The following is a 26,532-nucleotide window of genomic DNA, read 5'->3' on the forward strand; positions in this document are numbered from 1 at the left end:
TGGACTCCCAGATTCTCGCCTGGAACTGGGCTTCAGTGCAGTTGGAACTGGGTCTCAGCGCAGTCTGGCGTCCCTGTCTCCTTCCCAGCAGGGCCACCCAGTGGCGCAGGCAAAAGTCCGTCCTCTGCGCACCTTCCAGTGCGCGCGTCTGGAGCCGCCGCTTCTCTGTGCCTCCGCTACCACAGCCCAAATTCATTCCCCCAGCGTGCGCCTGGCTTCCCAGGGATTCGCCCGGAACTGGGGTTCAGTGCAGTCGGAACTGGGGTTCAGCACGGTCCTGAGCTTATGTCTCCTTCCCGCTAGGGCAGTTCAGTGGCGCAGGCAACAGTCCGTCCTTTGCGCCCCTTCCCGTGCGCGCCTCTGGAGCTCTGCCTTCCCCCGCTTCTCTGTGCCTGCGCCCCACAGCCCAGATTCATTCCCCCAGCCTGCGCCTGGCTTCCCAGGGTTTCGCCCGGAACTGGCGCTCAGTGCAGTCGGAGCCGGCGCTTAGCGCACTCCGGAGCCTTTATCTCCTTCCTGCCAGTGAACGCCGGCCAGGCCGTCAGCCGCCCCTTCCTCTCTGGCTCCATCCTCCCCGCAGGCGCGCGTGCTCGTGTCTCCGCCAGTTTCTCCATACCTCAGGCTTTTACGGCTCCCCCGATTGTCCCCGTGGCCTTCTCCTTCCCCCCAGCTGTGGGCATTTCAGTCCGCCAGCTCTCCTGTGGTTCTGGACGATGTCCGTTCTGACCTCTAGTTGTGCCTTTGAAATTGTTGTGCCCGGCTGCAGGTTAGGTGTTTCACCTATGGCGCCATCTTGGTTTCTCCTATATTGAACTATTTCTAAGGTGAAGACTTTTTCATAGTAAAGGGAATTGTAAAGTTTAAAGATTTCTAACGACAAAATCATTTTCTTCCTATTTCTCGTTTCTTACACCACCAGCAACAACAACAATCTATTTTCAAAAATTGTTCCTCGGAAGACAACCACAAATTCAGAATATTTAAGGTGCTAATGCCCTCAGTAACAGGTTTCTATAAGCACTGAAAATGGTATTAGCACAGAGAACACACATGATACTAACAAAACATTAGAAATCCAACTTAGAAATAATAAGTATCAATCATAATTAAATTACATCATACCTTCTTAGTGTGTTTAACATTATGTGGACTCAATTTATCCAATTCTTCCTGGATTTCTCTAACCTGTGTTGTAAAGGGGGAGAAAATGAAAACTTTGTACCTTTCCACTGATTTTTTTTTTTATAGAAAAGGAAACAGCTTGTCTTGTCCAAATATAACCATTATTATTTCAAGTCACCTGAAAATGAGACAAGGCTCTTCATTCATGTACCCCCAAAATAGATAATTGGTTTTCCATCCCTTGGTCCCCAGTGTAAAAGGAACTAAACATGAAGGAGGGAAGGTGCAGGTGACTCTGAAAGGTAGGAGGCCAGGTCACAGTCTTCAGTGGGTCCTCTGCTGCAGAGCCATGGGAGTCTTTACAGCAGAGGTCTGACAGGGTAGCATTCATATTTTAAAACAATCTCTATGGTAGCAATATACAGTAAGGACCCAAATAGAACCCAAAAAGAATACAGAACAAAATCTAACTCACACATTTTCTTTTAAATAAGAAGGTCCAGGTTTTGGTTCAAGCAATAAGGCCAACATGTGACTTAAGTGACCAGAAATGAGTTAAAGACTTATTAATGAGTAAGGCCTTAAAGTTAAAACACACATTTTAAAAAATCTACCCATAAACAATATAAATGCCCATTTATTAGCCATTAAATATGTCCTGAAAGATACTTAACATGGTCTACATTCTTTACTACTCAATAAAGATGATCAAATTATTTACTATTTACTAAGCTTCTAGTATATAACAAACATGAGACAGATGGGATTAGGATTCATAACTAAAAACAAAGGGTTTTAGGGTAACTAATCCCCTTGACTTCATCATGTATGTGCTGTACAAGCATTTTTTCTGGGGAAAAGACCCATGGCTTTTAGTAGATTCTCAAGAGTCTATGACACCAAAAATTTAAGGAGTTTGGCTATATACACATAATACACAAATGCACATAAAGGCAGATGGCAAAAAGAAAATGAGTTATTTGTCCATGTATTCAGGAAATTTAGCCTCACAAACACATTAGAATTCATGGAGGATACTGAGGTGCTAATATTCCCGGGACAAAAGGAAAACCAACTCTCTGAGAAGGTAACAGAGGCTGAAGGTCCACCACCTCCCTGCCTTTACCTGCTGCTGGAGGACGTAGAGGGTCCGGGCAGAGCGAACCGCTTGCTCCTGCCTCCTGACCCGGATTCGCCGTTCTTCATCTGGATCCAAGGCTTCTTCCATTTTATCTGAAATTATCCCACCCCCCCAAAGTGGATTATAAACCAAACATAAAAACGTTTTAAAGTTTTCAATTACTCAGAGATAATGAAGTTGAAGATCTCTATTTTAAGAAGAAAAATGAAGCTGTAGTAACAACAAATGTCATTTTTCATCAGCCAAGAAATCAGGAATAAGGGGGCCTATGTACCGACAGAGACGGAAGGGCCATGATGACATTACCAAGGTCAAGCTCCCCTCCAAGCAGGGATTCCCTGAACCAAACTCCACTACACAGCTTACTCCACTGTGAGGTACCTTTTACTATTTTAAAATTCTTTATATTGAGCCAAAATCTATAATGCTTTCTACTTTTTCAAAAACCCTTGACTGGCCCATTTTTATGTTTTACAAGATTTCTTCCTTTTTCCAACATATGAAGATTACACGACTGTCCGAAGCCTTCACATATTTGTTAGGAACCCCGCCTCGCATACACTGTGTTCCACACTTTCAAAAGGTTAGTTCAAAGGAAGTGTTTCTGGAAGACTAACTAAGGGAGGTGCAACTCATCCACTCCTTTCCAGTAGGTGGTTTTCAAATATGTCTACAACACAAATTCTTATGCAAAATTCCATTAAACCATCAGACAGGAGCAGTGCTCCGTAAGTATATTTTATCAATTCAAATTTTTCATATTTACTCATTAAAAACTAGTGAAAGTACTTTAGAAGAAATCAAACATTTGAAATCAAGGAGTTGTAGGTACAGATACAGTCTCTGCGCTTACAAGCCAAACTGTTTCTCTCTTGTTGGGCTGCACAGTGTGGAGAAACTCTGGGTTCATATACTTATACTAGAGGCCCGGTGCATGGATTCGTGCACACTGAAAGGAAATTAATTAGAAGGTTGCCAGTGGGGCAGGACTGGGTGAGATGGGCCGGACACGCCCTGGAGCCAACCTCCCGCAGTCCCTCCCAGGGCGGCATAAGTGGAGTGAGCAGAGTCTCTTTGGCAGGTGGGGTCCCTCGGCCTGGCCTGCAGGGATCGGGCTGAACCGGCAGTCCGACATCCCCCAAGGGATCCTGGAGTGCTATAGGGCACTCTGCAAAGTTGCTGTCACTCAGCAGCTCCTGCATTGAGCGTCTGCCCCCTGGTGGTCAGTGCACGTCATAACTGGCTGGTCGGCACATCACTTAGGCTTTTGTATATATATATATATGTCAATGGTAACTGGCTCGGGCAGTTTTTAACTGTTCCTCTTACAGATGATTCTCTTTTTTTCTTTTTTTATTGAATTTATTTGGGTGACATCCTATATAACAGGCTAATATGCAAATCGACTGAACAGCAGAACGACTGGTCGCTATGACACGGAATGACCACCAGGGGGCAGATGCTCAATGCAGGAGCTGTCCCGTGGTGGTCAGTGTGCTCCCACAGGAGGAGCGCTGTTTAGCCAGAAGCCAGGCTCATGGGGCTAGAGCAGCAGCGGTGGTGGGAGCCTCTCCCATCTCCGCGGCAGCGCTAAGGATATCTGACTAATGGCTTAGGCCCACTCCCTATGTGGAGCATGCCTAAGCCATCAGTCAGACATCCCCTGAGGGCTCCCAGACTGTGAAAAGGTGCAGTCTGGGCTGAGGGACCCTCCCTCCGAGTACATGAATTTCATGCACCAGGCCTCTAGTCTCTCTATATAAAACCCTAATATGCAAATAGACCGAATGGTGGAACAACCGAACAACCAATCAGTCAGTCGCTATGATGTGTGCTGACCACCAAGGAGCGCGCACGGAACATGGTGGGCATCGGCCGCAGTGGGAGGGTGGAGCTGGTGGGCGGGGGCACCAGACCAAGGCAGAGTGCCAGTCACTGTCATCGGGGCAAGACTCTGGTGGTTACTAAAAATTCTTTGCTCCCACGCACCATGGTCCCACCGAGCACTTGCACCTGCTGCCGGTGACGGCCCCACTCAAACCCGCTACCAGAGCCACTGCTTGCACCCACTGCCAGCGCCAGCCCTGCTCACTGCTGGCACTGGCCCCAATCACTCTGCACTGTCAGCAGGTGTGAGCAGAGCCGGCACCATCAGTGTGTGGGAGCAGCGGCGGTGGGAGTGGGGCTGCCAGAAGACAGGGGACCAGGGAACACGGTGGGAGGGGCCAGGCAGGGGCACGGAGGATGGGCCGAGACCCGCCCCATGCCCACCACAGCCTCGCGGCCCACAGTTCCTTTCAAGGCGCACAAATTTGTGTACTGGGCCCCTAGTTGGTTAGTAAAATTGTACAATTCTATAATACATCATCTGTATATTGTCGTGTGCGCTCACCATCTCAAGTCAAGTCTCCTTCCATCACCATTTTTTAAAAAAATGTTTTAATTTATTTTAGAGAGAGAGAGAGAAGGGAAGAGGGAGGGAAAGAGAAACATCAATGTGAGAGAGAAACATCGATCAGCTGCCTCCTGCAAGCACACCACCAGGACTGAACCCACAACCTGCCTGGGAGTCAAACCAATGACCTTTCAGTGCATGGGAGGACACTCAACCAACTGAGCCACACTGGCCAGGGCTCCTTCCATCACCACAGATCCCCCTCTAACCCTCTTCTACCTCCACCCTTGAAGACCATGTTGATGCAACCAGTCTGCAGAGTAGCACTTGGGAAACACCAACTGGGCATTTCAGGGCTACTGGAAGGGTGGGCTGCAGACAGGGGCCGTTACAAACTATTACCAGTCCATGATAAGCTAACTAAAGAAATCAAAAGTATGCATTTACAGGTTTTTATAGCAATACTAGTGGCCCAGTGCACGAAATTCGTTGCATGGAGGGGGGGTTCCCTCAGCCCAGCCTGCACCCTCTCCAATTGGACATCTCTCTCACAATCTGGGACTGCTGGCTCCTAACCGCTCACCTGCCCGCCTGCCTGATTGCCCCTAACTGCCTCTGCCTGCCTGCCTCATCGCCCCTAACTGCCCTCCCCTGCTGGCCTGATCTCACTCCCAACTGCCCTTCCCTGCTGGCCTGATCTCTCCCCCAACTACCCTCCCCTGCCAGCCTGGTTGCCCCCAACTGCTCTCCCCTGCTGGCCTGATCTCATCCCCAACTGCCCAACCCTGCCGACCTGATCTCGCCCCCAATTGCCCTCCCCTGCAGACCAATTTGGTTCTGATTGGTCGCTTTCTATGCCAGTCAGCGTCAAAAGCTCCACCTCCTAGGCAGCCATTGGTTTCTCACAGTTCACCCAGATTTGGTTCTGATTGGTCAGTTTCTATGCCAGTCAGCATCAAAAGCTCCACCTCTTGGGAAGCCATTGGCTCCTCACAGTTCACCCAGATATGGTTCTGATTGTTCGGTTTCTATGACAGTCAGCGTCAAAAGCTCCACCTTCTAGGCAGCTACTGGCTCCTCACAGTTCACCCAGATTTGGTTCTGATTGGTCAGTTTCTATGCCAATCAGCATCAAAAGCTCCGCCTCCTAGGCAGCCATTGGCTCCTCACAATTCACCTAGATTTGGTTCTGATTGGTTGGTGTCTATGCCAGTCAGCGTCTCCGGGCCTATCTCTGGGCCTGATCAGAGAGGCAGGGCTGATCAGCAGGCCCATGCGGAGGCCCGGAGAGAAAGAAAGGCACGGCTGCTGGTGAAGCCCGGAAAGAAAGGCAACGCTGATCAACAGCTGCCATGGAGGCTGTGGATCAGACCCTGCCTCTCTCTCCAGGCCTGGTCTGCAGCCTCCTCGGCAGTCAGTGCTGGGTCGCTGTGCCCGCACCAGTGCCTGTCAGTGCTGGGTTGCCACGACTGACTTCCAGTGTTTAGTCGAGCCTTCAGTCGGTTGTTACGGACCCTGGGTTTTTATATATTAGGATGCTATTGTCGTGATTCCTATTCAAGTTTATAAAGTACTACTTGAGACAGATTGACATTTTTAACTTTAAAAAAACACACACACACACAAAAAAACCCCACTCCAGTCCTTCCTCACTATGAGTTTGAGAACCTCTGCTCTAAAGGTCCCCCTGTATTAAGCCGCATCATCAGAGCAGTGGGCCCTGTGACTTTTCTCGACTGGGCAGATGACTTCTACCAAAGTATGCCATAGGGTCGTGCCACAGACTGACACTAAGGAAATGTTATAAGAAACGAATCTTAACACTCCCATTACCTTGACGTAGGAATGTTTTTAATTGTTCAGTATATCACAACATACCCTTTTTGAAGGCCCACAGGACAAATTCTTTTCTGCCCTCAATATGTGCAATAGTTATTTTCCTTACACAATTGTTTTTTCTGTTTTAGACTTTGTAAATTCTGCAACTGATCCCACTTTCCTCTAGCTGGCTGCTAGGAACTCAGAAACAAATCTGTAACCCATCCCTAACAAACCCTATTTTTTCCTGTATCACAATTATCATTTACATGTTCATCCTAGCTTGTTCAACCACAGGCATTTCTGTAAGGCACCTTAAATTCCTCATGTCACACACATATACGTACATAAGTGTATATAAATTACACATATACGTACATCAGCATATATACATTACACGTATTCATACATCAGCATATATAAATTACACATATACGTACATCAGCGTATATACATTAATTTAAATGCTGAAGATTATCACAGGCTAGGTACTATCCCAGCACAGTAGTCCATGTGATGCTCAACTCCCTCCTCTTTGCAGCCTGAGAGTGATTCCCTACTTGTTAGCTATGTAACTCTCAATTCTCCAAATGGAATCAATGCTCTACTCCCTGTGGAAACACAAGGACATAGAAAACACTAAAGAAGTATAGCAAACAGACACCTTCCTTTCTACCCTGTGGTCAGATATTTACTTATATATCCACCATTTCCCTTGTCACTGCTATGTACTCATATAACTGTTCTCTAAATTGAAACATTTTCATTGAAAATGTATATATACTATGTTCCTTTTTGAACAAATTAAAAATAATTTTGTCAGGACTTCTGGGTAAAGAAGCAAACCATTACAGGATGATGTGCACTCTGGTGCCAGAACACCTAAGGTTCTGACCGCAGGTACCCTAACCCCTAGGCTGGGCCTTTGGTCAGTCGATGACCAAGTGCAGCTTCAGGAAAGGAGCTGTGTCACCTGCCTCTGCTGGAGGGAGGAGCTAGGGCAGGAAAAACTCTTCAGAAAAAAGACACTGGTTAAAATCAAAGTCCACCTGTCTGGTCATGAGTGCTTGCTCCAGCGACAGGAGGAGGGAGTGGAATTTGATGCGGGTGGGGGTCCCAAAAGAATGAATGTATATGAACTATTCCACTCTCACCAATTTTTCTCACCTTTTGTTACTTCTTCAATTTTATGGATACAATTGCTCAATATTTTCTGTAGCCGCTGAACTTCTAGCAGGCTTCTGTGTTCACATAGGCTTTTGTGGTCACCTGTCCTGCCGTGAGGCCGCAGTCCTGGGTCATGGGTGGGTGGCGAATTTGGCATGGTCAAATCTGACTGTCCTGCATGAGATGTGTATACGTATACCTTGGCACCTGAGCTGGAAATTTCTACTTTGGATGGCTGGTGGCTGCAATGAAAAGCTTCTTGATTCTTCATTTCCTTCCTTTCCACCCCAAGGTCAGATTTTTTATGCTTGGTGCATCCACATTTCTGAGAGATTTGGGAATGACTTATGAGATGATGTTTTTTTACATGTTCTTCAAAGTGTCTTCGTTTCATATCTCTTTTGGCGAGGTGGACAGCGTAGCTAAGTCTCTCTTCTGATACGACAGAAAATGAAACAGAACTGCTAAGATCAGGACCATCTCCAAAATCCAAATCTTTATAGTGGTCTGACTCAGTGTGCGAGTGCTTCAGTTTTTCTATTTTAATTGCATGTGGGTAAGAATACCGGATTGCCAAGTTGCTTGAATGTGTAGGAACATTCTTATTAAACTGCAGCTGGTTCTTTAAAAAAAAATAAAAGTAAGCAGTCATTAGAAAAATAATATGTTGCATAGTTAGTATATGTCCACAACCAAGTTTTTAAAATTTTACACATTAGTGCTAAGAGGTATTTTTATTTTGTAATGATAGAATCATCCACTCTCTTACACCCTGAATTCATCACGTACCCCTGGTTCTACCCTCCATTCACTCAGACTCACAGTATTATCCTCCTGTTGCCGGGACTGACCAGCAGACCCTGATCGACGGATGAATGATTACTCTGACAAACATTCTGTGAAAGAGGGTTAAGGGGCTGCCTGGAAAGAGGCACCAGACTGCCCCATTCGCCGCCTCCTTAGGCTTTTATTGTAACAACAGCTTGAACTAAAATTAACCTCTAGATACAATCAGCAAGGTATCTTAAAGAAAGCACATGCTTCTACAAGGTCGTGTCTAAAGACTAAGCATAGAGATTCCAGTAAAACACCCGGGGGCTCGGACTTGTTTGGAAAAGTCAAGACAGGGGCTGCCGCCTTCGGCAAGGTCCCTCTAGAGGCCCCTGACCTTTCAGAGAATCCTCCTTACAGACTTTCCAATCAAGTCCCGTGCTTCCCCACATCCTGCTACTAATAGCATACTGGTATGTATGCTCCTCTAAACGCCAACCCAGAAAGTTTCAAGAAACCATCAGTAAATTCCTCAACTCTCCAATTCTGGACTTTTGTCCTGTATCAAAATATCAGGTTCTGGCAAGTGACCAATAAAATCCATTATGAGCATTCCCCAAAACTGCTCCCAGCCACACCACCCACAGTGACACAGGACCTAAGCCATTTGACAGTATCTCTTCAGGTCTTCCTGAGATTTTTCATCTGGTGGTTGGACCACATCTTTTATCCTGCACCTAAGTTCACCTTGCTCTAAACAGTCCACTTATACCTTTTCATCCAGGCTTAAGCTTTATCAGTTTTAATCATAATAGATACAAGTTGTTTTTCACCTAGCATAGTCATGTTTCCATATTGTCATAGTTTTCAGTATCATTTTAATGTTAATTTCCTGAATTTGATCACTGTACTATGATTATATAAGAAAAGGTCTTGTTTTTAGAAAATACACATACAATTACTTAGTAAAATGGCATCATGTCTGCAACTTACTCTTACTCAGTTTAGAAATAATGTGGGGGGAGGAGAAAAAGACAAGGAAGAAGAGAGAGAGGGAAAATGTAACAAAATGTTAATATTTCAGGAATCTGGGAGAAGAGTATCCAGGAATTCTGTGTACTGTTCTTACAACTCTTATGTAAGTCTGAAATTATGTCAAAATTAAAAATTATTTTTCTTGCCCTAGTCAGTTTGGCTCAGTTGATAGAGCACTGGCCCATAGACTGAAGAGTCTTGGGTTCATTCCGATCAAGGGAACGTACATTGGTTGCAGGCTCGATCCCTGGCCTTAGAAGGGGCACATGTGGAAGGTGACCAATCGATGTGTCTCTCTCACATGGATGTTTCTCTCTCTGTGTCTCTCCTCCTCCCTTCCACTCTCTCTAAAAATCAATGGAAAAATATCCTCAGGTGAGGATTAACATAAAACATATAAATATGTATTTTTTTTCTTTGTAAACCACAATGAGGTATTTCTACATACCCACCAGATTGGCTATAATTTAAAAAATAATACCAACTGTTGGCAAAGATGTGGAGCAACTGAAGGGCTCTTAATGTTAGTAGGAATGTAAAATGGTAAAACCACTTTGAAAAAGGTCTGTTGGTTATAAAAATAAATATACACCTACCCTACGACCAAGCGATTTCACTCCCAGGTTATTTACCCAAGAGGAATAAAAACATGTTTACAAAGAAATTTGTACAAGAATGTTCATAGCACCTTCATCTATAATAACCCAAACGAGAAGCAGCCCAGAATGGATAAACAAACTGGCACACTCCTGCTCTGGAATACTCAGTATTAAAAAGGAACAAACTGACACATGCAACACACAGATGAATCTTCAATACACTGTACCCAGTGGAAAAATTCTTCCACAAAAGAGTGCATAGCGTAGGATTCCCTTTATATGAAGTTCTAAAACTGACAAAACTAACTGTGGTGGAAAAAAGTCTGCATAGTGGTTGCCTCTGGAGGGAAGGGCGGGATTGACTAGGAAGGGGCATAAGAGAACCTTTTGGGTAGTGGACATGATCTGTACCTTGAAAGAGTCATGGGTCACACTGGTGTACACATCTGTCAAAACTCAGCAAATGTGAATGAATATATTCATTTCAGATGTAAAATTTACATGAAAAGAAAAAATAGTAAAGAATTAATTCTAGTATATGATATGCATACTGAATTAGTTAGGGTACCGTGTATGAAATTTACTTTGACATGTCAAAAAATAAGTTGGGTTGATGAATGGATCCTAGAGGGATGGACTGAAGGAAAGATATGCAATTAAAAAGTACAGTGAAATAGTAATGGAATCTTGATGTTCACTGTGAAATTCAACTTTGCTGTATATTTGAAGGCTTTCGTAATACAACGTTGGAAGTAAAAACATTCTGGGTACAACTGGGTGAAGTTCAATAAAGACTGGTTATTTGGTAATTTTAGGAAAAATGTTTTGTCAATTTCTTAGGTTTGATAATGGTATCATGGTTAAGTAGAAGAGTTTATTTTTAGGATTAGTATCCTACATAATAAAAGGGTAATATGTAAATTACCATCACTCTGCTACGCCCACAATTGGGCCAGCAGGAGGCGCAGGGGGTGGGACTCGGCTGGGGTGGCTGATTGGGCCGGCGGGACACTGAGCTCACACACACCAGCTCAGCGTCTGCGCCATGGCTGTGCTGCGGCACAGAAGGGGCCTCTGGGGCAGCACGTCTGGCGGCCCCGGCTGATGAGGCAGTGCGGGCGGGCGGCACAGCTCGGGCCGCAGGAGTGCGCAGCGGCGTCCACAGAGGACGCGGGTTTCCACGCAGCCAGGGCCAGCCGAGGGAGGGCTCATGAGGGAGCCGGAAGGCAGAGGAGGCGGCGGCGGCCCCAGCTTTCCTGGGCGGGAGGCGAAGGCAAGATTCTGGCGTGGGCTCTGGCCGCTGGAGGACCATGCCCCTGCCCCGCGGCACCCTAGGGGCCCAGGGACTTTGGAGCCGCCGGCCACACCGGGTCCCGACCAGCGGACAGACAGCCAGCTCTCCCGCGATCGAAAGCGGGGAGCTGTGTCCCCGCTCCAGCACCAGCGGACCCCCTGCTATCAAAAGCGGGGAGCAGGCTGCTAGCAGTGTCTGCAGAGCGTGCTAGGCTTTGCGGGGCAGTGGATATGGGGATGGCAGGTTAGGGGACCCTACACGTGCATGATTTAATCATGCACTGGGCCTCTAGTTCTAAAATATTTAGAAGCAAAATGTCATATCTGCAACTTACTCTGAAGTGGCTCTGCAACAATTTTAGAGATGGTTAGACAGAAAACCAGGTAGGACAAATTGTTACAACTGTTGAAACTAGAAGGATTAAAAAGGTGTTCTTGCCCTTTTCTTTCAACTTTCATGCTTGAAATGTTTCATAATAAAAATATGAAGAGGAAAGAAAATCACAACTACCTGGGTCTGAAGTCTCCAGGGGTCACTCCTCCCATCTAGTAGGACACTAGACGCATGATTATCACAAGTTGAAGCTGGTCTGCCTGGTCCCATCATGTCAGAGAGTGCAGAACAATAGTGAAAGCCTAGTTATCAGCCAACAGTTCTTCCCCAAAACCGTTGCCTAAAATAAAAGAAAGCTACTTTCAGACCAAGAGTCTTCAAAGGGGAAGAATAAGTGAAACACAATATCATGCTCTTATAACAATGTTCTAGCAGTCCATAGCAACCTCATACTAGAGAGCAAATGATATATGAAGATAGGTATATGATAGCTTCTTCCAGTTACAAAAGCATTGAAATTAGACTTTCCAAGAGAATAGGGAAGATACACTTTTTAATGACAATCTCTTGAGCCCTTTTCATTCCAAATTTCCAATCTCAAGGGTCTCTGGTAAGATATTACTACAAAAACAGACCTCCACTATGGTCAACAAGCACTTCCCAGCAGGGCATTTTATGGACATGTTCTACATTAATAAATCCCAACCACTAGTCAAAAAGTAGTCCCGCTTACTCTACTAGGTGGCTCAAAAGGACATAACTGAACGACTCTAAGTAAACCTCTAGGTCAGAATATCTAGATTTATGCCAGGATCTGCCATTAATCACCTGAATGACCTCTCCACATCTTCAATTTTCCCATCTCCCCCCACTCTACACACACACAGTGGAGATAAAAGATATGAAAGTGTTAAGCTGTTAGGGCTCTACTCATTATCATTGAAGGCCTCCTTATAGACCTGTCATTATCCCTGCACTCATCACGTGCTTATTATACACTTGTCTCACGTTATTTACCTATTTCACAGGTTTATGTCTCATCTTCCCAGCTAGACAAGGTTCCTTGAGGGTAAGGGCCTTGTCTTGCTCTTCTCTGATATTTCCCACAATACAGTGCTTTGAGCATAGTAGACAATTTAACTCAACATTTGTTGAATTAAGCTGATTTTCCATAAACTGACTAGTGTTAAATAGAGAATTTGTTCTCTCAAAGAATCCCATAGTAAATCAACTGGGAAATGAAGGTTTTAAAAAAATCCCTAATTTAAGCTTCTGAATAAACCCAACATCTGTAGACTGGATTTGCTTAAAGACAGATACATCTGAAGGAACATAAAGGCAGCTGTCCAAGATTCCTTATTTCTAAGGCTGTAGAGACAAGATACAAAACGAAGATGGGAGGAGGTACATGGGCGAGGCAATCTGGAGCCACACAATGAAGGAATCTGCAGAATTGGGGCCAGGGTGACTGCAACTTTTATGTGGTCGACACCTTCCCCGGGGATGCATAAGGCCTAATAATCCTTTCTCTACCAGAAAAACTAGGTGATGCCCACAGTTCCCCGATACCTCAAGTGATGCCACACACACACACACACACACACACACACACACACACACAGTCAGGGGACACCCACCCCCAAACTGTTCTTCTGTACAAAGTCCTGGGACACCTTTCTCCTTGCAATCTGTCCCTTTCCAATTGCTCCAGGAAACCGCCCAATTTGTTACCCCACATACCATGGGACTTCTCTACACAGGATCTCCTCCCTCCCCCATCCTGAGACGCCTCTACATCCTGTATCTTCATCCACAACCCAGGACAAATCTCCCCCACACTGTTCCCTCCCAAAGAGTCCCAGGACCCCTCAACTTGTTCCCTACTCTTACTACAGGAATGCCCCCCTCAATCTGTCCTCCCCCACACAATTTTCTCCCAAATTGTCCCCCCTCACTCTCATTCCAGACACTCCTCCAGGCTGTCTCCTCCCTCTCTGCTGTGGGTGATCTCGGAAACGGCCAATGCCCATTTCCTCCCTTGAAACCGAGGACACTTCCACAGCTTCATTCACCTCCCTAGTCGTTCTTGTCCCCGACACATTCTCACAGTCTGTTTCTTCCCCCACAGACCCTGGGCAGCTCCATGACCTGGTCCCACGCCCATGGGTGTAAGACACCCCCGCTGCCTGGCTCCTCCCTGCCAGCCCCAGGATACTTCCACCTCCTGTCTGCTCCCCTGAAGCCCCAGGTCCCCTTGCAGACTGTCTCGTCACTAGGGTGAGGCCCGAGCCAGCAGCAGTGGTTTCTTCTCCTGTAGACCCAGACACCCACACCGCAGCAGGCACGTGCCCCGCCATGGGAACTCCTACACCTGCAAGCACCCCCAAAGACAGAGGTACCCTCACAGCCTCGGGGACTACTGTAGTGGGTCTCCTCCACAGGCCTGGCACACCTTCGGAGCCAGTCTCCCTGCCCACAGGTCCCGAAGCCCGGGCCGCAGTGGGCCTCTCCATCGCCAGTCTCCTTCCCCATGCACCAGTGACATCCCCAGCGCTAGTGTCACCCACCACCAGCCCAGAAGCGCCAGCCGCTGTGGGCACTCCCACAGCCATGGAGACTCCAGCAGCCACAGGCATCTCAGCTGTCCGTCTTCTTCCTGATAAGCCCGAGAGACCCCCAGAGAGGGTCTCCTCCTCTACAGGCCCCGGTAACCCCACAGTCACAGGTACCCCCGCAGTCTGTCTCCTTCCTGGCAAGGGTGAGAAGCCTCCAGAGCCAGTCTCCACCCCCAGAGGACAAGGCACCCTGGGAGCAGCGGGCACCTCAACAGCCACAGGAACCCCGGCACTCTGTCTCCTTCCCCAAGACCTTGGGACACCCCCAGAGCCAGTCTCTTCCCCGGCAAGCCCAGGCACCTCAGGAGCTACGGCAACCCTGTCAGTCACCGGAAGCCCGGGCACCGGTCTCCTTCCCCATAATCTCGGGAAAGCCGCAGACCCAGCGTTCTCTCTCACAGCCAACAGTTCCTCGGAAGCCACAGGGACCCCAGGAGCCAGGGGTGTTCCGGCAGTGTGAACGCTTTCCCACAGGTTCAAGACATCTCTAGAGCTGATTTCCGGACATATAGGGCCCGACACCCACACAGCGGCAGGCACCCTCCCAGATCCAGGCACACCCAGAGCCGCGGGTACCCCTGTGGGGGCACACCTGTGCTTGGGCACGCCTGAGGCCTCGGACATCCCCGCTGTCTCAGACAAGCCCGCAGCCTGTCTCCTCCTGCACAGACACGAAACATCCCTATAGCCGGCCTCCTGGCCCACAGACCCCGGTACCCCTAAAGCTGTAGGCACCAGAGCCTCCTGTTCCCCCACAGCCTGCCTCCTTTCCCACAGGCTCAGGACATTCTCACAGCATGTCTCCTCCCCAACCACCCCTGGCACGGCATCAGCCAGAGGCACCCCCAGAGCCTGCTGCCTGTCCCACAGGCCTGGGATGCCACCGAAACGCGGCTGTTCCCCTATGGCTCCTGGCACCACCCCAGCCTGGGCCACCCCCCCAGGCTGGTCGGTTCCCCACAGACCCGGCACGCTCCCCCAGCCTGCCTCCTTCCCCAAGGCCCGAGGTACTCCTAGGGCCTGTCCTACCCGCCAAAGGCCTGGTGCTCCCCCGGGACCTGCCTCCTGCTCCTCTGGACCAGATACCTCCGCAGTCTGGGCTACTTCCCATGACCCTGGGTCACCTGCGGAGCCTGTCTCTACCCACACAGCCTGTCCCCTTTCCCTGAATCCTGGGTCACCGCCACATCTAGTTTCCTCTTCAACAGCACAAGGTACCCCTACAGGCTGTCTGGAGACCCACAGGTCAGGAATACCCCCAGGGCCTATCTCCTCCAGAGCTTGTCTCCTCGGCCATAAGCCTGGAGCACCCACAGAGGGAGTTTCCTCTACAGCTCTGGGTACCTCCACAGCCTGGCCCCTCCCCCATAAGGTATCCCCAGAGACTGCCTCCTGTACCAGAGCCCCGGGCACCTGTCCTGACTGCCCTCTCTCCCACAGACCTGGAGTACCCCCACAGCCTACCTCTCCCTCTACAGCCTCAGGCCACCCCACGGCCCCAGGCACCCCCATAATCGGTCCTTTTCCCCAAGGGCCTGGGGCAACCTCATAGCCTATCTCCTCCACAGTTCCAGGCACCCCCACAGCTTGTCCTCTCCCCAGCAGGTGTGGGGCAATCCCAGAACTTGTCTCCGCAGCCCTAGGCACACCCCCAGGAGGCAACCTCACAGCCTGTCCCAGCCCACGCAAGCCTGAGAGCCTCTCACATCCTGCTCGTAGGCCAGTAGCGGTAGGTCCTCCTGAGGCCTGGGGTACTGCCCTAACCTGTCCTTCCACCCACGGTCCTGTGAGACCCCGACGGCTGGTCTCTACCCACGAAGCTCGGCCAGGCACACCCCTTTCCACGGGCCCTTCTCCTGCAGGTACAGGGTGGAGCTCCACTCTGCTTCCTTCCCCACACCCGGAAGCGGCCCTCATAGCCTGCACCTTCAGCCACAGCTCCAGAATGCTCTCATGCCCCATCGATCCCGGGCGGCCTTTCCTCTCACAGCCCCGCGGACTCCGGTAAGCTGGCTGCTCCTCGTCACCAGTGCCGGTCACCCACACGGATCCCGCAGGCCCCACCACCTGGGGTTCCCCCGCAGCCCCGTTCACCAGCACAGCCCCAGGGTCCTTTGCAGCCTCCGTGGAGCCTGCAGTGCCCGGTGTCCTCGAAGCCTCGTTCGCCCCAGGGCCCTCGGCTGTCTCCGCCGCTCGTCTCCCCCCGCACGGCTGCCGACAGCCCTGCGGCTTCTCTGCACTCACACAGCGTGTCCCCCACACCGAGGCCCTCGCCCGGCGCCTTCCTCCTCGGCCTCGGGACGTCCCAGTCCATTTCTTCCCCCTAGGCCGCCGGGCTACGCGCCCGGACCTGCTGGGCCCCACACAGCGGCCCGGCATCTCCGTGCTCGCCCGCCCCTGCGCAGCCTGGCCAAGGCCCCGGCCGGCCGCCCGGCTCAGGGCTCGAGGGCAATTCCCATCTCCCCCGACGCAGGCCCAGGGCACCTCGCCCCCGGGCTGCACACTCGCACTCACACCAGCTCCAACCTCGCAGCCTGACTTCCTCCCAGCCCCCCACCCCCCGCGGCCCCGCTCGCCCTCCCTTCAGTCCTGGCCCCACCCTAAAGCCTAGGCAGGAAAATAGCTAAAACGGGCGACAAGCAGCAGTATCTGCCCTGGGTCAAGCTCTCCTCTCCCCCAGGTCCATGACGCCTAACGCAGCTCCCCAGGACCCCCCAACACCGCGGGTGCCCACCCGGCCTGAGGCGGCGAGGCGCGGCTACTGGGAAGCAGGCGGGGGGGCGGGGAAGGAGGGGACTTCAATGAGGCCTGGTTTCCGGCCGCTCGCCGGGTCGCCATGGCAACAGGCGCAGGGCGGTTTGGGAGCCGTTGGGACTCGAGAGCCACCTAAGGGTCCCAGGGCTGCGCGGCAGCAGGTTTTGCAGCCATTGTGTATGGGGCTGGGGCCGAGACCAGATTAGGGAAGAAGCCTGGGTTTCGGAATGGGGCCAGAACGGGAAGATCGGAGAAGGGAGAGCAGAAAGGCGGTACGGACGAGTTATGGCCCTCAGAGGCCCCCGTAGCTCCCCCCCCAAGCCTTCTGAGCTCCAGCGGCACCAGGTGCTCAGCCCACCCGGAAGCAGGTTCGCCCCGCCCCACGTGGGCCCCGCCTCTGGGCAGTCCCACCCGAAGCCTTCCCGGGCTATCCTCGGTTCCGGGAGCGCGTTCCCCATGGCTCCTTACGAGGAGGTGAGTGTGTCCGGCTTCGAGGACTTCAGCCGGGCTGTGGAGCAGCACAAAGGCAAGACCATTTTCGCCTACTTTACCGGTTCTAAGGACGCCGAAGGGAAAAGCTGGTGCCCCGACTGCGTGCAGGGTGAGGCCGGGGTTCGGGGCTGCTGCCCAAAGGAAGTGGCAGGAAGGCAAGGCCGAGGTTCTGGCTGGAGAGCGGAGTTCATGGCAGAGGAAGGAGTCTTACTCCTGGAGATCCGCAGGGCTTTCTAAGCTTGCGTTTTGCCTCCTTGTCCCACCTTGTTCCCTTCTCTCCTGTTAAGTGCACCCCCGCCCCAAGAGTGCCTTCTACCATTCGACCCATATAATCTTGAAATCTAGTCCTTTACAATTTTTCACTTCCTCCGTATAATTAGCGTCTTTGTGAGGACGTGAGTTGATGTCCTTTGCATAGGTCAGCAAATATGCCTTTCCTTCTTTTGGGCGTCGGGACTGGGACGTAGTTACCCTTAAAGTGGCTTTCAAATCTGAGAACACCTGCCTTCTGTTAACCTCCTCAGTTAACTGCAGTTTAGGTCTGAGTTCTTAGCAACATGAGGGGAGGGAAGAGGGATACTGTTTATCAGGGCCTGATTGTAGAGTTAATGTGTTGTCATTTTATATCAACTTTTTTAAAAGCTGAACCAGTCGTACGAGAGGGGCTGAAGCATATTTGTGAAGAATGTGTGTTCATCTACTGCCAAGTAGGAGAAAAACCTTAGTAAGTGGCAATATATACTCTATTTCCCAGATATGCACTGCACTATTACAGGTGGGAAGGGCCCCGGGACTCGGGTTCTATGTCTAAGGTACAGTCAGATGGGTCAAGCAATTAGAAGATATTAAATACAAATCAAAATTTTGAATGTTCAGCCACTTGTATTAGAAGGATAACTCAATACATTTGGTCTGGTGTTAGTTCAGAACTTAATTGTCTTTACATACATATCTTAATCACACTTTAAATGAAACTTACACAGGGGAATAGGTAAGTCACAGTCCTTAGGCTTTTAAAATGTTTACAACAAAAACAATGATTACTAAAAAAACTAAATGTAGGACTATATCAAATATTAAACAAATATAAGAAACATAGTAAAATGTTTTTCATGTCACTTTTTCTTTTCAAAATAGTTGGAAAGATCCAAATAATGATTTCAGAACAAACTTGAAAATAACTGCAGTGCCTACACTCCTTAAATATGGAACAGTGAGTATCTTTCTACAACTGTGTTGGGGCTACAATTCACCCTGTCAAAACTCTTCTCACTCATTCTGGATTCAGATATGGAAAGGTCTTGACATTTCATCCAAACATCACAGTGCTGTTCAGAGTGCATTTGTCCATCCCCTACGGACAATCCCAATAAACTATTATTACATCTTTTTAATACTTTTTAAAAGTTATTAATTTAAAATTCTATAAACACTGCTCAAGAAAGTTGATTTACACATGGTTTCTTAAGCACTGGCATCAATGGCTGCTTGCCCGTTAACCCATAATTCTGGTTGAAAAGGAAGGGAAACTTAAGTCATAGCCCTGGGATTCTAAATTAAAGAATTGAGGGCAAGGGGATGGCACTGGACTTGCTGTCTCCTGTTTTAGTCTAAGTTTTGAGCCAAGTATTTTAATGACTGAACTTAAGAGCAAATATCTTAAGTGTTTCATAAAACTTGTTACAACTAGTTAATAGTTTCTGAATGGCATAATTTGTTTAAATATTTGTGTCATTCAAGGCTGACCAACTCTATCCCCTCCTAATAACATTGTTATAGCTGTGGATTATGATTTGACTGTTCTTCTCTTACAGCCTCAAAAACTGGTAGAATCTGAATGTCTTCAGGCCAACCTCGTGGAGATGTTGTTCTCTGAAGATTAAGATTTGATTATGACAATTGTGTCTTGATTTCCTGATTTATTCTAGTATAAAAGAAATTGCATGCTTGCTTTGAATTCATGTTAGGCCTAAATAAATAAGCGATGATTTTAAAAAAATGGTATGTCTAAACAATAGAGTGCTATAAAAATGCTCATGAAACCCTGTTTGTTTGTATTATATGGATATCTTTAAGATATAAGTAACAAGTCTTCAGGAGTGGTAGTAATAGCACAAAGGAATGTGTTATTGGAGGTAACAGGAATATCTGAAAGCCCCTAATAGTGAATTTGCTTCCAAATCTCTGAATTTTAGATCTTTTAACTTAAATTCCATGAATTTATAAAGAACTGTTATTCCTAAAACACCTTTTTTGGCTTTAGAATGCAGAACTTAAGCTAACCAGAGCACAGCACATCTAATCCAGCCCCCACTTCATACAGGCAGCTTTGTTTCAAACTGTCTGAATGTACTTCACTACTTGGGATGAGGCAGGTAGCAGACGTTAGAACCTATATAGCCTGGTGGTAGGAAGGATTTCACCTGTGCATCAGTCACACTCTGATTACCACTTATTAGCAGTGTAACCATAGGCAAGTTACTTAATCTGTCTAAGCCTCAGTCTCCTCCTTTTGAACAAAGATTGTTCTAAGAATGACATGAAAATGCAACTAAGCACTAACAATGCCTGGTTTGTGGTGTCTGCCAAATAAATGTTAGCTCTAGCAAATGAGCACAAGTATTTGAAATTCCTCATCTTTGTCCTAGTGAGTCTGAGGTCAAGAGTCCAATTAGTTAACTATCAATCTCCCTGCCATCACTAGGTCAGCGACATAGCAATGATTCTTCCATTAAAGCTTTTTGCAAAGCAAGTAGTTATACAGGTATGTCCTCTTCTGCAGAATGTAAAAAACCTTGTGCCCTTCCTGCTCTGGGATTTAAAGGTCATTGACTCTGTTCCTTACGTATGTGGATAAGGAATAGTCAATGGCTCTACTATCTAGATAAGAAGGGTAGGGTAGCTGATCTGAGGGAGAGTAAGGTTCCAGGAGATGGACTTGCCCCAGTCCCCACTGTACGTCAGGAACAGAGCCTGACTGAGTTCAGGATGTTAGGTGGCCCGCCCTCTGCCCCATCCTCACTGCCTCCTTACATTGGTCTAAAGCACCAAATGTTTCTGTCCTTACTCAGTTGAGTGTGTTAAATACTAATAAAAATTTACAAATCCAGAGGAAAATCAAAGAACAGTTTTGGCTTAACAGAAATAATCTACTGACAATAAAAAGTTAACTTGGATTAAATAGCACACTAAAGGTACTAAGTGCTAGCACAAGAAAGTAGGTAAAATGAGTCTTTTTTTTTTGGTCTTCACTGTACAGAAGCAACATATACAGTCTTAGGAGCCTGGTCTGGATCCAGCTTTTCATTTTCCTGAGGTGTTATTTTGCTGTTGCTGCTCTGCCAGGGCTTGCTGAAGGCGCATCCGCTTCCGGGAATAGTGCTGCCAGTGCAGAATTTGCTGCTCATCAATAAATTTCGCACACTGAGCATTCACCAGCTCCTTGCGGAAGTGTTCGTACTGGAGTAGTTCTAACATGTGTAAACACTGAGGGTACCTGGGTTTAAGTTTATCAATTAATGATTGGCATAATTTAAGTCAATAACTCCAAGCTCTAATTCAGTTACTCATGTACAAATGATCTTGCAGCTACAATTTCTGTAACGTTAACTTAGAATACTTTGGTAGCATAGTTCTATTTTTTTCCTGATCAGGCAAAGAAACTAGTGATCAAAAGTGAGAATTAAGCAAAATTTTCAGAAGTGAGAAAACTTAAGATCAGAAAGATTAAGTAACTTGCCCAAGACCACACAATAACTGGTAAGCAGAGTCAACATTTGGGGGCAAATCAAGTTAATCTACTCTGGTGGTTTCCGAAGTGAGGAGTAGGAATGCTTTTAATTTTTAGTAATTATGTGTTTAATTGATAACTACTGGTTTTCCATCAACAATGATAGAGTCAGAGTCAATTTCAGAAAGAACTATGCACAAATATTATACTTTAGTTTTCCATGTGGATATGGAATTCTGAAATTATATATACTCTAAGACTGAGCAAAGACATAAGTAAATATGTGGATAAAGTAATTTCTGGCTATCATAAAAACCAGATGAGGAAACGGAGAAGGCAAGAATGAACCCCATTTTTGAGCAGGAATTGAAAACAGCAATATGAACTCATGACTTTTTACACAGAAACATAGAGCCAGACACAGATATGTGTTCTTAGTTTGTGTGCTAAGAAGACCTAGGAACAATGACACTGTGGTACTAACAAGCACACTTTAGTGCCCAACTCGTGGGTTTTAAATAGCATTTTCCAGAGTTCCTTGGAGAAATGGCTGATTCCGGGGTCAGGCAAGGAAAATACAAGATGAGCCTGGGATAGTATGTAGTGCCTAAGAAAAGGGCTCAAAAATTATGTCAGAAGTACTCCAGAGACGATTGGAAGGGGCTCCAATGGCCATAGCTGGAATAGAGCAAGGACATACATAATAATCACAAAATAAAAGTTAAGATTCCAAGAGTCCATACTGATGTAACTTTTAAAAATGAATAAATTGGCAACAAGGGAATGTTCCTTAACAACTGAATTCTAACTAATTAATGTAGAAATAATGATGGAATTAGAATTAGGAAATCACAGTAAAAATTCTTTAAGGCAAGTATCTCCAATAGATACTAAAATTAGTGGGTAAAAGTATGAAACATAGTTTCAAAGTATTTCCTCACAACATATTTATTAAATAGAAAAAATAGTAACTTGATGTAGAGAAAACTGACAGCTACCACCTCAACCGAGTGATCAAAATTAACATCATCAGTGGCGGGTAAACTGCCTTCTGTGTCACAGTCACGGAGGGGAAAAAAAGACGGAAGAACTCAGATCGAAGGAGACTAACACATGACAAAATGCAACATATGAGCCTACACTGGATACTGTGCCAGACAGGACATGAGTAAGACAGCCTGTGAAATCTGAAGTCTGTAGACTAGATAAGGTTAGGTAGTATATATTGTTAATGTTCTAATTTTGATCATTGTACTGTGGTTACCTAAGATTTTTAACATTTAGAACATATGGGTGAAGAAGATATAGGGATGCTCTTTACTATTTTTTCCAAGCTGTTTTGTAGTAAAATTATTTCAAATAGAAAAGACATAAAGTCTAAATGAGTAAATTAAAAAACATTAAATCAGCCCTAGCCAGTCTGGGCTCAGTGGATAGAGCATCAGTCTGTAGACTCAAGGGTCTCGGGTTCAATTCTGGTCAAGGGCACATACCCGGGTTGCGGGCTCGATCCCCTGTAGGGGGTGTGCAGGGTTCTCTCTCATCATTGATGTTTCTATCTCTCCCTCTCCCTTCCTCTCTGAAATAATATATATATATAATTTTTTTTTTTAAGTAATTCATACAGGGGTACACAGAGCCAAAACTGGACAAGTGGTAGAAATGACATGCTTGGGAAACAGTATACTCCTGCGGTGCTCACTGGAAACCTCTAGCCATAGTTTAGATGATCATCTCAGCAATGTGGTGGGTGAAATTAAACTTGTGGTGTCTAATTCAGTGTCCATCACTGAGTCTCTAATCTACATACATACTAGTACATGTTGGGATGTAATAAAGTATTTTCTGTGAATTATTAAATGAATAAGTGGTTGTTTATAAAGAGCCAGGAAGGGTACAAAGGATCCTGCAGGCAGCTTCATGAATCAGCAGTTAGACTAGTGATTCCCAACATGGGGCACATGCCCCTTTGATTAAGGGGAACAACTCAAGAATGAGTTATTAACTGAATTTTTTACATTTCTTAATGGTTCTAGGGGTCTCATCCTATATAATAATCCTATATAATAAAAGGGTAATATGCAAATTGACCTTAAGGTTGGAACAGCCAGTCACTATGACACACACTGACCACCAGGGGCAGATGCTGAACACAGGAGCTGCCCCCTGGTGGTCAGTGCTGTTCCACAGGGGGATCTCCGCTCAGCCACAAGCCGGGCTGAGAACTGTGAGCACAGAGGCAGTGGTGGGAGCCTCTCCTGCCTCTGTGGCAGCACTAAGATGTCCGACTGCAGCTTAGGTTCGATCCCCTGGGGAGTGGGCCTAAGCCGGCAGGTGGACATCCCCTAAGGGGTCCCGGACTGTGAGAAAGCGCAGGCCAGGCTGAGGGACCACCCCCCTTCCCACCTACCCCCAGTGCATGATTTTCGTGCACTGGGCCTCTAGTATACAGTATATAAATATATATTGTGATATATTTATGCATTTTAGTTCTCTATTATATGTTTTGAAACTATTTGCTATTTTTTCATATCACTTACATTATTATTATTTTTTAACAATTTCTTAGTGATTTCCTCAGTATTTCAACTGTCCTTTCGTTCTTTTATTTTTCTCTTTCATGGATGCCATGTTCTTTGGAAGCTTATTTAGACCAAGTTAATGGCCTTTAGGCTTCCTCCATAGAAGTTCACTTTTTGAATAGTAAGAATTATATGTCACCGGGGGCGGGGGGGGGGGGGGGGGGGAGGAGGGGAGGCATTAGGATTTTAGAGATGCTTAGGTGGGGCATGGCCAAAAAAAGGTTAGGAACCACTGTATTAGACATGGATCAGAAAAGTGACTTGGTCTACGGCCATACCACCCTGAACGCGCCCGATCTCGTCTGATCTCGGAAGCTAAGCAGGGTCGGGCCTGGTTAGTACTTGGATGGGAGAAAAGTGACTTGGATAAAAAGTGCAAGTTTGAAACATTTTCCTCTCAAACTTTGTTTAGAAAAAAACCAAAAAGTTTCATTATTGCTTTTTGACTGCCTAGTTAAGACAAAGAAGAGGTGTGAATTCAAAGTTTACTTTTTACCAGCAAAAAGGAATGCTTGTGATTATAATATGCTTTTGCAATTTAGTAACCATTAAAATGACATCTGTTGCACAACCTAAATTGTGTGTGTGTGTTTATTTTTTTAAAATGGGCACAGTACAGCACATAGGAGGCCCTAAAAAAACAGTAGCTATTAAGACTCTGGAAGGTTACCTCCTCCAGAAAACCTTCCTTATAAGTACCCCTTTTGACATTCTTAAATTTTTAGCCTATGGCTATGTCCCTGCATTAATAGAATGTGGGTTCCTTGGGGTCAGAAAACCAGTGAGATGGGGTGAGTAGTACAAGATAAGGTCAGATAAGACAGAGCCAGATCATATAAAACTTCAGCTCAAGTGACTGAATTTTATTCTGGATGCATTGGGAAGCCAATGAAAAATTCTAAGCAAGAAAGTAACACGTTGTGATTTACATTTTTAAGAGGTCAATTTGGCTTCTGCATAAAGAATTGTTTTGCTTTGTTTGGCTAGGGGTGAGAGCGTGGGGTGGAGGAAAAAGGTAAGAGTGGAAGTAAAGATAACCAGTGAGCAGATTACTGTAATAATCCAAGTTAAAGATAAGTGTGTATTGAAAGGTGGTCGCAACTAAAAGTGGAGAGATGGGCAAAACTAAGAAGTCTGTTAAACATCAGTGTTTTGGAGTATAAAAAAGTATATACATATTTAGGACTATTAAAATTAAACTTACTTTAGATACTTGGCATATTCTGGTTCTTTCCAGTAAAGCAAGTACTTAAGATAATTAACAAAAGCTTTGTCTTTGAAGTAACCTCTTTGGGCAAGAACTGAAAGGCATAAAAAAAAAAAAATGCATCTGTAGAGCAAACCAATCCTTGAACCGATTTGTGACTTCTAACAAAGAATTTACATACATAACATCCCCACCACCAACACACATTGAATTCATAAACAAGTCCCAGTTTGCTCAATTATATATGTATATACACCAGTATAAGTGTAGCAATAATTCCGTTCAATTGAGAATGTATAAAAGCAGACACTAATATGAACTGCAACTCATCTGTCAGAAATCATTAATTCAATGAGGTGCTCAACAACTTACAATTAAGATAATTTGGGTTAGCTAAACACTGCACAAATTCCAACTCCAACTGAAACCGAAGTCGATTTCCAGCATCATCTAGGAGAGAAGATAACGAAAATCACCCAAAGGAAAGGTCACTTTATATATTAACTTGTAGAAAGACAGCGGTGAAGAAACCCGACCAATGCTGATAGACATTTCTACATGAAGGGCAGGTGATGATGGTTTTTCTAAACTGGGTGTGAGAGGAGATAAACCTTCACAAGGGTAAGAAAACCAAAGCCCTGATTAAAATGATTATTTCTCTAAAGTTAAAAGTCATCAAAGAAAACAGGAACACGCAGGAGGCAGGACATTTATCACTTACAAGCCACTATGTAGAGATTTTAACAGTGATCACTGGGGTACGTGGTAATAACTGTGCCTTCCCCTATATTAATACTGCGTTAAAATGTGAATGTGATTAAGTTTAGCAAAGCTAAGCGAATGCTAAGTCAATCAGAAAAGGAAGTTTAGAATCAAAGCTGAAAAAAGAGACGGAATGTGTGCAAGATCAGGGAGTGCGTGGATATGTGAGAAGCGTCAGAGGCAGAAAAATACACAAGTGTGTCGATGATATTTCAAACTTATACAAGTTCATTTGAGACGCAGAAAACAAATTAGAACTCCTCTCGGTTAGTCTCGCAAATGCCAGGAAGCCCATGGGGTCGGTGTTTGACCAGCAAGTGCGGGAAAAGGTCTGCGAACAAATCACCTCTGAAAAGGCCAAACTACCTGAGCTTTTCCAGCGGCTCCGAGAGCCCTGGCGCCCCCGGGTCCGAACGGTAACCCCTCTGAGATCAGGCCCGCAAGGGGTCCCGGGGAGCTGGAGGAGGTGTCCGGGCCCGGGACCCGTCTGTTCGCGAAGACTCGCGGCTCCAAGCGCTACTGACCTGTCTCCATAGCGACAGCCGCGGCCATCACCCGCAAAAAAGCTCAGCTGCCTCCAGCCCCACACAGCAACTGCCAGGAGTGGCGGAGGAGGTTCCGGAAGCCGCGGCTCCGCCTTCCTGTCGCGGGGCAGTGTGGGATGCGGGGGCGGGCGCAGCCAGGCGTGGGAGCGGGAGGCTCCGCCCATCCCGGG

The 26,532-nt window shown here is 46.7% G+C and overlaps 4 protein-coding genes across 7 annotated transcripts in view; 1 reads left to right on the top strand and 3 right to left on the bottom strand.

The window, feature by feature from the left end:
* The window catches only part of KIAA0753 (KIAA0753 ortholog), a 77,304-nt gene extending 52,200 nt beyond the window's left edge, over positions 1-25,104 (bottom strand). For 3 of the 4 annotated variants that reach the window (XM_054709740.1, XM_054709741.1, XM_054709742.1), the window contains exons 1-5: positions 25,053-25,104; positions 11,853-12,015; positions 7,644-8,265; positions 2,249-2,355; positions 1,123-1,185 (exon numbers count right to left, since the gene is read on the bottom strand). In XM_054709740.1, coding sequence (XP_054565715.1) covers positions 1,123-1,185; positions 2,249-2,355; positions 7,644-8,265; positions 11,853-11,948 — 888 coding nt within the window. In that variant the 5' untranslated portion in view covers positions 11,949-12,015; positions 25,053-25,104. Of the gene's footprint in view, positions 1-1,122; positions 1,186-2,248; positions 2,356-6,916; positions 7,088-7,643; positions 8,266-11,852; positions 12,016-25,052 lie in introns of those variants that run through there. The other variant, XM_054709743.1, reaches the window with a different exon arrangement.
* LOC114228127 (collagen alpha-2(IV) chain) lies at positions 13,565-16,815 on the bottom strand. Its single transcript, XM_054709739.1, has one exon. The coding sequence runs from the start codon at positions 16,667-16,669 to the stop codon at positions 13,565-13,567; it is 3,105 nt and encodes a 1,034-aa protein (XP_054565714.1). The 5' UTR covers positions 16,670-16,815.
* Positions 17,392-19,578, top strand: TXNDC17 (thioredoxin domain containing 17). The gene is made up of 4 exons (XM_008156743.3): positions 17,392-17,645; positions 18,179-18,260; positions 18,674-18,749; positions 19,351-19,578. Exons 1-4 carry the CDS (start codon positions 17,501-17,503, stop codon positions 19,417-19,419), a joined length of 372 nt encoding a protein of 123 aa, XP_008154965.1. The 5' UTR covers positions 17,392-17,500; the 3' UTR covers positions 19,420-19,578.
* MED31 (mediator complex subunit 31) lies at positions 20,654-26,530 on the bottom strand. Its single transcript, XM_008156744.3, has 4 exons — positions 26,342-26,530; positions 25,428-25,505; positions 25,053-25,149; positions 20,654-21,032 (listed from the first exon to the last, which is right to left on the bottom strand). The coding sequence occupies exons 1-4, from the start codon at positions 26,367-26,369 to the stop codon at positions 20,840-20,842; spliced, it is 396 nt and encodes a 131-aa protein (XP_008154966.1). The 5' UTR covers positions 26,370-26,530; the 3' UTR covers positions 20,654-20,839.
* Between the last annotated feature and the right edge of the window lie 2 nt (positions 26,531-26,532).

Source organism: Eptesicus fuscus, chromosome 20, assembly GCF_027574615.1.
Source record: "Eptesicus fuscus isolate TK198812 chromosome 20, DD_ASM_mEF_20220401, whole genome shotgun sequence".
Taxonomy (NCBI): domain Eukaryota; kingdom Metazoa; phylum Chordata; class Mammalia; order Chiroptera; family Vespertilionidae; genus Eptesicus; species Eptesicus fuscus.

Bases quoted from the DNA above. Each gene is read 5' to 3' on its own strand.
- TXNDC17 (XM_008156743.3), top strand. From the start codon at position 17,501: ATGGCTCCTTACGAGGAGGTGAGTGTGTCCGGCTTCGAGGACTTCAGC. The intron at 17,646-18,178 runs GTGAGGCCGGGG...CTTTTTTAAAAG, and splicing joins GTGCCCCGACTGCGTGCAGG to CTGAACCAGTCGTACGAGAG. The intron at 18,261-18,673 runs GTAAGTGGCAAT...TTTTCAAAATAG, and splicing joins CAAGTAGGAGAAAAACCTTA to TTGGAAAGATCCAAATAATG.
- LOC114228127 (XM_054709739.1), bottom strand. From the start codon at position 16,669: ATGCCGGGCCGCTGTGTGGGGCCCAGCAGGTCCGGGCGCGTAGCCCGG.
- MED31 (XM_008156744.3), bottom strand. From the start codon at position 26,369: ATGGCCGCGGCTGTCGCTATGGAGACAG. The intron at 25,506-26,341 runs GTCAGTAGCGCT...CTTCTCTCCTAG, and splicing joins GGCTGTCGCTATGGAGACAG to ATGATGCTGGAAATCGACTT. The intron at 25,150-25,427 runs GTAAGTTGTTGA...TATGCCTTTCAG, and splicing joins TAACCCAAATTATCTTAATT to TTCTTGCCCAAAGAGGTTAC.